General features: G+C 44.2%; 1 protein-coding gene across 3 annotated transcripts in view; it reads left to right on the top strand.

The window, feature by feature from the left end:
* Positions 1 to 14,593, top strand: part of SH3RF2 (SH3 domain containing ring finger 2) — a 115,573-nt gene that overhangs the window by 32,026 nt on the left and 68,954 nt on the right. For all 3 annotated transcript variants that reach the window (XM_014576271.4, XM_075900303.2, XM_006128554.5), the window contains exons 3-4: positions 10,340 to 10,609; positions 13,817 to 13,912. In XM_014576271.4, coding sequence (XP_014431757.2) covers positions 10,340 to 10,609; positions 13,817 to 13,912 — 366 coding nt within the window. The remainder of the gene's footprint in view (positions 1 to 10,339; positions 10,610 to 13,816; positions 13,913 to 14,593) is intronic.

A 14,593-nucleotide genomic window follows, 5' to 3' on the forward strand; every position in this document is an offset into this window, starting at 1 on the left:
TGGGTTCTCTCACACACACATTGCCAGCCTGTTACACTATCTTGAGTGTTTCTAGGGGCCTATTTCTTGGATTTAACTTGTCGATTAATGAGTTGGACCCACATCTTGGGTTCTTAGAGGACCACAGTCATAAAGTGTTACTAGAGCTTTCTTCAATACAGCACCACTGACGCTGATCAGTGGGAATTGCACCTGCTAACACTAACCAAGAGTTGGGTTCCAGAGTGTGAAGGGAATAAGCTGCTATCAATACAAACATCACCTTGAAGGTATCTAAACAGAGGTGCCAATGAAAAATCTAATGACATTCCTCAGTGAATAAACTAGCTGACAGTTTTGATCCTTTTTTCTGATTGTTAACATTTAAAGCTGCATTAGTAGATACATCCTGACTTCATCTGACTGCCTCTGCAATCAGATTAAAATGTATTCTCTTTGATAAGCACCATGACATGTATAAAATAAGTGAACCTCATGGGAGCACTGCACAAATCTATTTTTTCAGATATTTTAGATCCTTTACATTCAAATCTTGACACAAAAAGTGAACTGATAGGATCTCCAGGTTACATACATCCAGCCATGTATAACTAAAGAGAGACTGAGAGTCATTTTGGGCTCTGAACACTTTAATATACCTTGAAAGTTAAGTCTTCAGTTAACAAGTGTCCCTCTTCCTTAAGTGGATTAAATTATTAAAATAGATTGAAATCAAAGCAAATGTTGTGCTTAAGTTAGGCGCTGAAACCAAGCACTGCATGTCATTGCTGCCCTCGCACAGACTTCATTTCAGTGAAGACCTTCCTGGCAGCATTTCCATGTTTACTTTTTAAAAATTACTCCAGGCTGGAGTGCGTGAGCTTGAAATTTCAACATGAAGCCTTTAGGTATCTCTAGTGCCTTCTGCAGAGGTTTGTTGTGAGCATTTTTTCCCAAAAAAGCGCAGATGATGTGCTAAGTGCTCTGTGGTCAATAGGACAAGGTGCCAACTCTGAAGAGCTGGACATGTGTGTAACACATAGGAAAAAAATGTGCCTCTTGTCTTTTTCTAAGTGATTCCCCAACTATGGATTGTGACCCCCGTCATCGACACATGGGGTGATGAATATGTCTGAACTACTTTACAAAATGGCATCTTCCGGTGGTGTGGCCTTGCATGCACCACTGGTGCAAAGTCATGTTGCATGGAGGTTGCCATTTTAAAGAACAAAATGGAACTCTCTATACAGTGTGACCTTGAGGGCATCAGACAGGCCAGGTCACAAGTGCAAGTTGTTTTGTAGCTGTCTGTGGTCACGGGAATTAATAAGTCTTAAAATGGGGTCACGCAGGTAAAAGTTTGGGAACTAATGCCTGGTCCGTGTAGAACATAAAAGTTAACTGCTGCCAGGTAATGAATTCCTCCCTTTTGCTCAGTGGTGCCCAAACTCTGGTTGTGTCCCTCCCTTACCAGTAATGGAATTTGTCCATGCCTCCCCACCCATTATCACACAGTTGTCTCAGCAGAAGAGTTTGTGCTGAAGGCAAAACTGGGGACTGAACTGAGGATGAGGGAAGAGCTAGATCTGGTGGAGCTGCAGCTGGGGCCAGGCTGGGCTGGGTGATGCTTCCTCTCCCATTCCTCCTGTGGGCTGGCCTCAATCCCAGCCCTCCTTCCTTTTGCCCTCTGGCCCCCATGCCTCTCAGTTTGGGGACCACTGTTTCAGCTCAAGTGGTGGCAGCCTTGATGAAGTTCCTGAGGTTTAAACCGCACTAATGATCCAGGCCCTCACTGAGCCTTCTTTAATGGATGCCAAATACATTTCCTCCTGCGAATGACTAAAGAAAAATGGTGTCAAGGCTGCATGTTCCTGGAACACAGTCATGGGCAGCACAGAAGTTTCTGGTGCCTCTCTGTTTCAGGCCAGCTCTAGCAAAGGCCGGAAGTATTGGGGACACCTGCGGCTGCAGCCATCGCACACTTGGAGCACCACAGCTGATTGTACTGGGCTCATCTGCTGTAATACAGTGAAGCCTGTTGGCAAGGCAGCCAGGCTTTCCACAGCATGTTTGCACTGATTAGCTTTAGATTAACAGAGAAATGTAGTGCTCAGTTCCCCTTACAGATGGGCTAAAATCGCAGTGCTTGGATCCAGGATTAGCCAGGGTTGGGCAGATGAGTCTGGGATTCCAGGGTCTGGGATTCCAGGCAGAACCATGGAATGCAGGGCTGTACCTGCCAGTTGTGGTGACCTACACAGCTTGGGCTCCTACAGCCTGCATCCCCACACAGGGCCCTGAGAGGGCAGAAGTTGGGGGGGGGCAGACCCAGAGCTGCAGAAAGTAGCAAAGAGGCTCTTCTGAGGCGAGCGGCATGAGCCTACAGACCAGAGGACTCAGGAGGAGCAGGGCTGGCCATGCAGCCCCCTGCTCCCTGCCCACCCTAAGCAACTGCATCCCTGAGGCAGATCCAGAGGAGCTAGCAGCACAGAGCTCCCTCTCTCTACTTAGGCCAATGCCTGGCAGGCTGAGTCTGCAGCCCATGCCCTCAGCAAAGGTCTGGCTCTGGCAAACTTCTCACAGCCAGCCAGGCCCCTGGGGTGCTGCTCTGCTGTAGAGTGCTCTGCAGTGGGCCCACACTCCCCCACTCCTCCTGTGGAAGGAAAGGAGGCAAAAGGGCCACTTATCTGGGGCTATGTCTACACTACAGGGGTTTTCTGGGACACGTATCCCAGAAAAACTCCGTCGCATCCAGGAACTGCATCTGCTCTTCCGCTTTTTTTGTGGAAGAGCAGACTCGCTGTTTTGGAAGCCCTGTCTTCCCCCTCCCATGAGGAAGAAGGGCTCTTCTGAAAGAGGAGGCTTTTCCAAAATTTGGCCCAGTGTAGACCCTTTCCCAATAGATCACTGTAGTGCAGACATAGCCAAGGACACCAGAACAGGGGCAAGGAGGGAACATGCAGCCTTGGGAAAGGCAGCTCAGCCAGAGTGAGCTGGACCTTGTCCTCCCTCTCTGCTGTGTCGTTTGGGCAGGGGAGCACAGCTGCCGGCTGCTTCTCCAGCCCATAGACTTGTACCAATCACTGCAACCCGGAGAGTGGCAACTGGGTGTAGCAGGTGGGAAATGGGACTGGCCACGGTACTGAAATGCAGCATGCAGCTCTCCAGGGTACCACAACATTTGGGGCAATTTGATGCCCCAAATTTCACGGTGCCCCACACAGCTGTGTATTTTGTGTATCAGTTAAGATGGCCCTGACTGGATGGTGCCAAAAAGAGTCTTATGGACTGTAGTAGATTTGCAAGGAGATAATTGAACATGGAGTTCAACCAAGTCATACAAGCTTCTCGGCAGGAGGACCAAGGGAGATACGAAGTATAAAGGGCATTGACTTAAGGCCATGCTTGTGTACTTGGCTGAATTAGGATCCCAGCTTTTGGAACTGAGAGAACCCAGCTGGCCCTTTGGAAGCACTAGCTGTTAGACTCAACTCTCAAGAGGGAAAGAGCTTTTGCAGCCTTCAGTTTTGACAGACCATGCTGGGGGAGGGAGAGCAATTTTGTGAATCACTGAGCACTTCAGCAGAATCTAAAAGGGAACAATTGTCAGGTAAAAATATTGTTTTAAAAAAAAGTTAGCCCTGACTTGGGGGCGATAGCCTCTTTTAAAGGAGAATAACACTATGCGCTTTCCACAGCAACGCACACGCACACGCACAGATTCCTGAATTACAGATTGGGAAACTAAACACAGATGTTAAGTGAAGCACTCAAGGTTACACAGCATGTACTAAGACTCCAGAATTCTGGACATTTAGGCCTGTGCTGCCTCTCCAGCAAGGTGGTGGTGATGATGATGATTTAATCATCTTGGCTACGTCTAGACTGGCATGATTTTCCGGAAATGCTTTTAATGGAAAAGTTTTCTGTTAAAAGCATTTTCAGAAAAGAGCATCTAGATTGGCACGGACTCTTTTCCGCAAAAGCACTTTTTGCAGAGAAGTGTCCGTGTCAATCTAGATGCGCTTTTTTCACAAAAAAGTCCCGATTGCCATTTTCGCGATCGGGGCTTTTTTGCGGAAAACAAATCTGGGCTGTCTACACTGGCCCTTTTGCACAAAAGTTTTGCGCAAAAGGGACTTTTGCCCGAACGGGAGCAGCATGGTATTTCCGCAAGAACACTGACAAACTTACATGAGATCGTCAGTGCTTTTGCGGAAATTCAAGCGGCCAGTGTAGACAGCTGGCAAGTTTTTCCGAAAAAGTGGCTGATTTTCTGGAAACACTGGCCAGTCTAGTCACAGCCCTTGGGTATTGCATTAGAAGCAAGAGAAGATCTGGGAGCAGGAACCAGGGACTTCAATTTTTTTTACATTCACACTAGCAGAGTTTAGTTTAGTTTGATTTAATTTAGAGCTCATGAAGCTAAGTTGACCTAATATTTAGCTCTTGTCTGGCACTTTTCATCCATAGATCTCAAAGTGAGGTCAGTGTCATTATGCTCATTTTACAATGGGGAAATTGAGGCACACAGAGGGACAGTGACTTGCCCAAGGTCACCCAGCCAACCAATGGCAGAGTCAGGAATTATACCCCAGTCCTTCCACTCTTCGTGCAGTTCCCTAGCTACTAGGACACACTCACAGCCATCCTCATCCATATGCAGTTGTGTAGGGCACCTGAAAATTTGGGGCATCACTGGGTCTTAATGTCCTGGGCTCACTGAACTGTGGCGAGCCCCGCTCGCCAGCCACGCTGTCCAGCAATTTGTGCATGCGCAGATCATTCTGCGTATGTGCAGATCGCCTGAACCCGGCTCTTCCAGGTTGTAATCTACTCATCGTTGGCGAGTACATTACATAGTTTGTTGAGCCCTGTTAATGTCCATCCACTCACCTCTTTCTGTCCCTGTTCTGTGGCTCTGGTTTCTCTGGAGAGAATCTAGTTAACTTAAAAGTGAATAAGCCTGCCAGACCTATTAGAAGACCACTGAACCTGTGAAAGAGCCATTCATGGTAATGAAGCCATTTAACAGGTATTTGCCAACACCAGGCATACACTGTCAGTTTCTGAATTTACTGTGTTAGGAGAGAGGACCTGAGTTTAAAATTTGTTTTAAAAGTATTTTATAAGGGTATGTCTACACTACAAAGTTAGTTCAAACTAACGGACGTTAGTTCGAACTAACTTTCATAGGCGCTACACTAGCACTCCGTTAGTTAGAACTTAATTCGAACTAACGGAGCGCTTAGTTCGAACTAGGTAATCCTCATTCCACGAGGATTAAGCCTAGTTCGAACTTACTAGTTCGAATTAAGGGCTGTGTAGACCCTTAATTCGAACTAGTGGGAGGCTAGCCCTCCCCAGGTTTCCCTGGTGGCCACTCTGGCCAACACCAGGGAAACTCTACTGCCTCCCTCCTGGCCCTGGACCCCTTAAAGGGGCATGGGCTGGCTACAGTGCCCGTGCCAGGTGCAAGCCTGCCAGCACCCATGCCAGCAGACCCTGCACCTGGCACGGATCAAGCCAGCCACCCGATGCCCCCCCAGCCCTCCCCCCCCCTCTTCCCGGGACCAGGCTGGAATAAAGACAGATTCCATTTTTGACCACAATTGTCCTTTATTTTGTACATCAGGAAGAGGGGCTAGGGAGGGGTAAGTGGAAGGAGGTGAGGGAGGAATGGGGTACGAGCCCCCGATGGGGAGGACTGGGCTGGCTCTGCGGGCTTCTGGGGGTGGAAGCTCTCCTGCAGCCCCCCAATTGCCCCTTCTCCCCAGATGGCAGCCTGCGGCAAGTGCAGCCGGGCTGATGGCCAAGTGGTGTGATGTGCCCAGTGTGGGTACTCCGGGCACTCCAAGCCAGGACTGGTTTGCAAGTGGGGCACCCCTGAGAACTGTTTGTCCGGGGTGGGGGTCGGGACCCTTTAAGCGCAGCCCTCGGCTAGCCTGAGACAGCATCTCCACGCTCTAAGTCCTCTTCTGATGCCCTGCCGGCACTGCTTCCAGCCATCCTTAAGCCCGGTTCAGGGTCCACTTAATGTGGACATGCTAGTTCGAATTAGCAAAACGCTAATTCGAACTAGTTTTAAGTTCTAGACGCGTTAGTTCGAATTAGCTTAGTTCGAATTAACTAATTCGAACTAAGTTAGTTCGAATTAGCGCTGTAGTGTAGACGTACCCTAAGTGTATTGCTGAAGATTATAAAATCACATCTCTAAAAAATCATTGTACTCCTCCATCGGGCATAGGAGAACCAGTTTAATAGTACTGCCTAGAGCCCCATAAATCCTAAGGACAGCCCTGCACACGTTACCCTAGGGACTAAAATCCACAATTTATCCATAAGTACGGGCACAGCCTGAGCAGTAGTAATGGAAATTCCCCACTCCCGGTCTCCCCACTGCCCCGTTAACATGCTGTACTCCTCACCTAGAAAGTCCATTTCTAGATACCAATGAGAATTATTCAGTCTCTATGGAACTAGCTGCTCAGCCATGGCAGCAGATTGCTTTTGAACAGCTGATATCAATACATTTAACAGTAGTGAATGCCATTTTAATAAACCAAATTAAGCTCCAAAAAGTACCTCTAATGAAGTAACCACATTTACCAGCTGTTTTACACTGAATGTGCAATTTCTCCCCCTACATCAAGTTGCAAAATCTGACAAATGGGGAGAGTTAATCTAGGGCTGCAGACACAAGATAAAAGAGATGAAGAGGCATTTCCGGATGTGATCTTTAGTATTAGCAGTTTCATTTAATTCTGATCTGGACACTAGAGCCAAGAGGATGGGAGGATGGTTCTGGAATGTGGCCCTCAGAAGCTTTGTTCTACAGCATGTGGGAGGAAACTACACAACTCAGTCATTTTTAAGGGAATCCTGAACATCTGGAGCTTTATTGTGCCTGATAGGCTTAGCAGTTTTGAATAATTGTGGGGACTAGAGATCGTGAAGCCACAATAGAACAGGGGGGAAGGAAGGTACCTGTGAAAACCTCCTTTAAGGAGAGGGAACAACAATGCACCTTTCTTTTGCTCTTAGTTCTGCCATCAACACAAAGGAGTAGGAATGAACCATGTCTTCTCAATGCCCACTTTGAGGCTCCTCTCGCCCCACAATGGAAACCCTAGAAGGTGACATTTCCTATGTCTGGGGCCTGTAAGAATGGTAGCTGTGCCCATCCACTGTGAGGGTAGGGGCAGAAGAGTATAAGAGGTGGAACCTGCTTGCACAGATTTTTCCCAGTGCTGGTATGACTGCATGTCTGGAAACAAACTAGATTTTGTAATACGTATCCCCAAGGTGGAAATTCCCCTGGGGGCTTTGCACCTTTCTCTGTAGCCCTTGGTGCTGACCACTAGTGGAGACAGGGAGCCAAACTCAGTGGGCGGCTAGTCTGATCCTGTTTGGCAATTCCAACATTCCAATTGATCAGACACTAAGCAGCTCAGATTTCTTTCTGTCTGTGGAATGGATGATAGAATGGGGTCCTTGCAAGTAAGAGTGGGGAATCTCTTTTCAAGTCCCGGCATTTCCCACATCCCAAGTGAGTGCCCTAAACATTAGGCTATAGAGTCTCTTTCCTGCCCCATGACTATTTAACTATTTATACAAAGTAAAACAGCTCCAAAAGGAGAGAGACCCACCTTAGAATAACCAACACCCTTGAAATGCGGGAGAGTGACGTTCCAGTCTCTCCACTGAATGAGACAGAGCATGGATTTGAACCAGGCTCTTATGTGTCTTAGGTGGACACCTGAACTCTTGAGCTATTGGCTCTTCTAAGATACCTACTCCTCAGCCCCCAATGAAAATCTTCAAAATATCTCAGTTTCCCTCTGGTGAGGAGTAGGAACAACTTTCAAAATCTCCGAAATGTTTGCAGGGAAAAGAAAATTGTTTCCCATCCAGCTCTGATTTTTTTTCTCTGGACTTTAGACCTTGGCTGCAGTGCTCTGAGCCAGCATGGTATGTTGTTTCTATGACCCACAGCTGTGGGATATTTTTGAGATACACTTTTTCAGTCTTCACCCTTGGGGAACTGGGATGCCCCTACAGCCCTCTCATAAGTTCAGAGACTAGAACTGCCATTAATGAAAGAGGCACAACAATTGCTGTGAAGGTATCGGAGAATATTCCGTTAGGAACTGCATAATTGCAAATAAAAATGTATTAAAGAAAACATATTTTATAAGATGCATCGCCTGTGGAACCCACTGATGCAAGATATTACTGAGGAAAACAGTGCTGTAGGATTCACAAAAGGATTAATAATTTATAAAAATAATAAAAATAACATCTGCAGTTATACTAGGTAGGATAAACTTTATCAGATATATCAACCCTCCTTCATAAAACCACAGCATACCAACTACTAACCATCTCAGGTTCGAAAGAAGCTTCTCTCATAGGCATGCTATTGCAAAATAGTCTAGAATAGGTTTTTTTTCCCCACATACCTATAAAGCATTCTGATTTCAGCCACCATTGCAAATTAGATACAAGACTGGAATGACCACTAGACCATGCAGCATGACAATTCCTGTGTTAAATAGCACCAAGATGCGTATTAAAATAGCGTTATTAAATAAATGTTTATTGAGCCAAGACATTCAGTAAAGCTGTTCCTTCTAAAGACACTCTTCCCTCTGTGCTTAGAGACTGCAGAGGTCTATTGGCAGTGCACTTTGTCATAGATATTGCAACTTTTTACAACACTAAGGCACATGGACTGAAATTGACCTCTATTTAGAGAGACTATACACTAGTTAAGTCAGCTGGCTCTCCACACCGGGGTACTTTGTGGTTTGAATACAAGCCTTAACACTTATTGCACTTCCAACTTTTTAGTTAGTTGTGCACTACAACCAGAAGCATATGGTACAAACAGCAGTAAACGTAAGCAAAAGCCAAAGTTCACCAGTGTTATGTAGAGTGTGGTAGAACAGTAAAGGCCATCGTTGATATAAGCCCAAGATACATTCCAAAAAACTTGGACTTATAGCAAAACAACTTAAAGCAGGGATTTTTTTTCCTGCAGCTGACTTCCATTTGCGCAAATTGGTTTGGTTTTTTGTTGTTTTTGTTATTGAGTTTTTTGTGCAACTTAAGAGAGGGGAATGGGAGGACCGCATCAGTTCTTCCAAACGTCAATGACTTTAGTGTAGAATGGATGTATAATAGCAGGGAAGCCCTGTACACTATCTAATAAAGCTGCTCACTCAAGATATTTCCACCAGCCCAGAACACAAACACAAGCATAAGGAAACCAAACCCTCCACCTCATTTTCTGAGCTGATGCAGATTTGTTCCCGCTGTTTGCTGAACCATGAGCTGCACATCTAGAACAGCTACATAGCAAGAAGCAGCCTTTGGCTTATCTATACTTGTCTTCTTCTAGGAAAAAATCTGCAAGGCTGCTTTCAAACAGTAGCTCTCAGGCTCAGGGCAGTGAGGCCCGAGATGACTCCGAGTATGGTTCTACCATCCAAAAAATCCATTGTACTGTGTATTAAATTGGATTTTTGGAGTAGATAAAATATGATTCAGGTCAGTAAGATGGTTGTTTTGAGTGAACTCTGTGGTTGTACTTAGGAGGCTGTTGTCCCCTGCAATGTGAGAAGGTTCTCTCATCTCTTCTGATTTCAGTAAGTTTCTCCCACCTACTCAGATTGAACAGTTAAGAAACAATAATAATATAAAGCACACCCTCCTGAAATGCTGAGCAGATGAAATATATTTAGAGCCCTGCACAGATGCACAATTGGTAACTGCATCCATCTCTGTACAAATGATCTGCGGATATCCAAATTCGCAGGTGCAGATACCCACAGATATAAAGTGGATATCCACAAATTTGCAGGGTTTTAGACACAACATTTGCATCCATAGCTGCAAAAATGAGCCACAGATATTTGCATCAATATCTGCAAATGCAGACACCCATGGGTATAAAGCAGATATCCACAGATTTGCAGGGCTCTAAATATAATCTAAAACCGACAGTAAAATCATAGAGCATAGGATGCTGAATTTAAAAAATCTAACTAAAAAAAAGCCAAATGATGTGGGGTTTCTACTATGAAAACATTGTGAGAGAGTCGCACACTCGCAGGAGACAATTAAGCCCCACAGGGAGGACAGAAAAAGCAATTGCTCATTAGATCAGATTCCTAAACAGTGAACCTGCTGTGCTAGCTGTACTGAAGTAAGTCAGTAGTTTTCCCTTGTCTTTTCCAGAAAATGACATCAGTGAAGGATGGAAATGGGAGGAGTCATGTTAGTGAACATAACGATGACCACAACTTTGTGTCAGCAGGTCATGAGTAAAAGTGAATGCTTGTCTCTTACTTTGCAGGTTCCTCGGGCCAGAGCCCTGTTCAGCTACAGAGGACAAAACCCTGGTGAACTGAGGTTCAATAAAGGCGATATCATCGTCTTGCTTCGACAGCTGGATGAAAAATGGTACCTCGGAGAAATGAATGGTGTCAGTGGGGTTTTCCCAAGCAGCTCGGTGCAGGTTATCAAACAACTTCCACTGCCACCGCCCCTGTGCAGAGCACTTTACAACTTTGATCTGAGAGAGAGAGATAAAAATGAAAATAAGGACTGTCTGACATTTCATAAGGTAAGGTTGCCTGCCCATCTCTCAGGGGCAGGTATTTTAACAACTGGGTGGTTTCTCAACCATGGGTCCTGTTGTCAGCATCACAGAACCTTGCAGGTCTATAGCACCTTTCACTAAAGATCTCAAAGTTCCAGGCAAACAAGAATTAAACTTTTCAGCACATCAGTTCAATAAGTCAGTGTAAGTATCATCACCATTTTACACATGGATAAAGCAAGGTAGAAAGGTTGGGGCTTTCAGAAGTGCTCAGTGTAAACCCATCTCTTACCAAATATTTAAGTCAATGATTGAAAGTCCCACCTAAAGGACTTCCCCAAGGACAGGGCCATCCTTAGGACTTATGGAGCCCTGCACAGTACTATTAACCTGATGCCCGTATGCCCAACAGCAGCCCAGGAAGCACGGGGAGGGGGAAGAAAGGGAGGGATGATGATTTTTTAGAGATGTGAATTTATAATCTTCAGCTAATAAAATAGTTTTAAAGCAAATTTTAAACTAAGATCCTGTAGACTAACACATATAGTAAATTCAAAAGTTATAGAGGGGCAGCCATGTTAGTCTGTAACTAGAAAAACTTAAAAAACAACCAATAGTCTAGTAGCACCTTAAAGACTAACAAAACATGTAAATGGGATCATGAGCTTTTGTGGCCCCAACCCACGTCTTTAGGTGAATGAAGTAAATCCAGTAAATTCAGAAATGGATAGTGCATGCCTGGGGTTGGCAAATGCTTGTTAAATGTCTTCGTTACCACTTGAATGGTTCTTTCACAGATTCAGTGTTCTGCTAATAGGTCTGGAAGGCTTTTCCACTTTTAAATTAACCAGCTCCTCTCTGGAGAAAGCAATGCCACAGAAGGGATAGAAAGAGGTGGGTTCCCCACATTTTCAGGTGCCCTATGCAGCTGCATATTCTGTGTATGGGTAAAGACAGCTCTGCCCTGGGACACACACTTGATATTCAGAAAATGAGTGAAAATTTGACTGAGGTGGAAACAGAACCCAGAAGCCTGATATTCAGTCTCTTGTCTTAACTTCTGACAGGTCTCCTTTAGTCAATTAGCTGCTGATTGATTAGCAGCAGTACTCTAAACTCTGGGTGAGTTTGCCTTGAATGAGGCTTAGTTGTAAAATATACAGAGAATGGCTTAATAGTCGGGGGACAGAGGTCATCTATGCATTTTCAACCATTCCTTTTGGACTTTACATTAGTGAAGCGATACCTGCATGATTCTACACACATTTGCCATCTGTCTTGGGATTCTACTGAAATTACAGGACTTGCGTTTATTCTTTTTAGAGGAGATATTTTTCAAGGTAACTCTCTTCACAACAATGTCAACACTCCCTAATAAGTCAAAATTAGGTGACACATTAAATCTAGCAAAGAAGCCAATGCCTACAGGCTCCGATATCCTAACGGAGACGTCACCTATTTTTCCTTTCACTTGACAGTTCAGCCCCTCATGCTGCTGCAAGTCAGTGACAGAAACAAGAAGTATTCTAGAGGGGCATAAGCACAAAGTTAGCAGGCTTGATGGATTAGGGCTGGGGGAATGGAAGGCTGAGAAAAAGAAAGTTCAAATATCCCCAAACCAGCCATTATCTCAAAAGGGGATGAGGCAGAACCAGAAGAGAAACACTGCAAGTTCTCACTGAAGCATCTGCTGCTGCTGCTCTCTTTGCATTGTCACTTTAGAGTGTGGTTTCTAATATTGCTAACAATAACACAAGGGAAATGGGGAGCCAACAATTTTTTTAAACTTTCCTCTCTTTCATGCCGTCTGGTTTTGTTTTCTTTTTTGTTTTATTTGCCTTTGTTTCACTGCTTACTCATTCTATTTATTTGCTTTTTGGAGACAGCGCTCATTTCCACGCCTACAGCTCTGTTAGCACACGGAGAGTTATCCCACATATAAAACAGGCAGATGCTTCTTCGGGGAGGGGATAACACGCTCCCAGCTTTGTGCCTTGCAGCACTAGTGAAACAGCTCACAATGGTATGTTCTCCCTGAAGGAGACCAACTGCTTTAATATCACCCCTCATGCTGGGAAGGGTCTATGAAGCTTCCTTTATGCACCCAACCACAGCAGAGGGATTCTGAGCTCAGCCCACCCCACATAACCTCCTCTCTACTACTTTTGTCCTCTATTGAGGTTATTTGCACCCCAATGAGTGCTGGTAGTCTGCAGAACTTAGGCACTGCAGTTGTGATGAGACCTTTATGGGTGATGCAGGGTGAACCACAATCTGGCCCTGGATGTTTAACTGCAATGATTTAAGAGTCACAGTCCAGATGACAAGTGCTATCAAAGTGCACTGTATTAGTATGAACAGAAACACCCAGAAAGAGGGCTTGATTCTTCCCTCCTTCATCTTTGTGAACTCATTTATACCTGCACAAAAGGAAGGCAAAGTTCTACCAAACTGTAATGGAACCCTCATCTACCCACTTTGCATAGTGATGTAGGCCAGAGGGGAATTCAATCAAGACGATTCCGCTCTCAATTGGAATGCGAGAATCAAATGTTACTCTATGACTTCTCAAATTAATTCAAAGAAAAGAAAAATGTCAGTTTGGTCTCATGCTTTTTTGGACTTTTTCTCCCTGCAGGTATTTAAAATAAATCAAATACAAATATATTTTAAAAGTATAATATTCCATTTCTGGGTTGCACAGAAAATAGATCTTTCCAAAGGGTTTTAGCCACCAGTTAATATAAAATGAGTTTTGCTCCAGAGTATTTGAAGTACTGCTGGGCCAGTAATATTAGGGTATTTCAACCCTTAAAATATTGGCTTATATGAGTTTCTTGGCAATAGACTGCCAGTGGCCTGGAAACTTCTAATGGTTTGTATTTGGTACAAATATGAAATGTCATTTTATTTGTGCAAGTTAATTAAAAAAGAATTTCCACATGAAGGAAACCTTTTAAAAATCTCGCTTGGTTTTCAAGCTTTTTTTCATTGTCCTTATTTAGCAAAGCATAAATGCACACGAAGCATGGAGATAGACTTAAACATGTATTGAAGGCTAAGCACGTGCCAAAGACCTTTGCTGAAGACCTGTGTTCTCTACAATGGACATACCACTGAGGCTGCCTAATGATTTTGCCTTGAATCAGTGACAGGTCAAATCCATCTTCACACCTACTATCTGCCTATCCCACACTGAAAGGTTGGTAACAATATACTTCTGCATTTCAGGGCGATATCATCACAGTGATTAGCAGAGTTGATGAGAACTGGGCAGAAGGCAAGTTAGGTGATAAAATAGGGATCTTCCCCATCTTGTTTGTGGAGGTAAGTGCAACACATTCAAGAAAACTTATTCAGTCCATTACCATAGTAACCAGCTGACTCCAACCATGCTCAACAAAGCTCCTTGTGTGGCCCGTGATGCTAGAAGGAATTCTCTGGTTTGTGTCACATCTCATTTAAATGAGTGTGCTAGTAAAGAATGGGAAGTGGCAGCCAAGGAAATATCCTCAAACACTGTCAGTGTGGTTGGGAAGGACCAAAGCTCTCAATGAAGGGGTAATTCAGACTTCTTGGCCTATTCAGTCCTTGGCATTTTGCTGACACTATGAATAAGGGTGGTATTGTCATGGGTTATGATGGGGTTTGTAATGTTAATAATTACAATTAGTTGAAAAATTTATATTGAAACTCTGTTTTGCTGGGGGTGGAAACCCCTTTTCATTAGATAATGACATTTTTCATTTTTTTGATCAAAATATTTTAAAAGTGAAAATTCTCAAAATTATTCATCCAAGTTCTGATTCTCCTAATCATTTGTAGTGGGAAAAATGAAAGAGGGTTGTTTTTCCCCACCAAAATGACATTTTTCAAATGTTTTTCAAAATTTTGTTTTAAATAAACTGTTAAGCAAAAATTCCCAAAAATATCGTGGAAAAAAATTGACAAAATAGTAGGGCTGTCAATTAGTCACAGTTAACTCATGCATTTAACTAAAAAAAATTA

Source organism: Pelodiscus sinensis, chromosome 16 (genome assembly GCF_052426305.1).
Source record: "Pelodiscus sinensis isolate ZL-2025 chromosome 16, ASM5242630v1, whole genome shotgun sequence".
Lineage (NCBI taxonomy): Eukaryota > Metazoa > Chordata > Testudines > Trionychidae > Pelodiscus > Pelodiscus sinensis.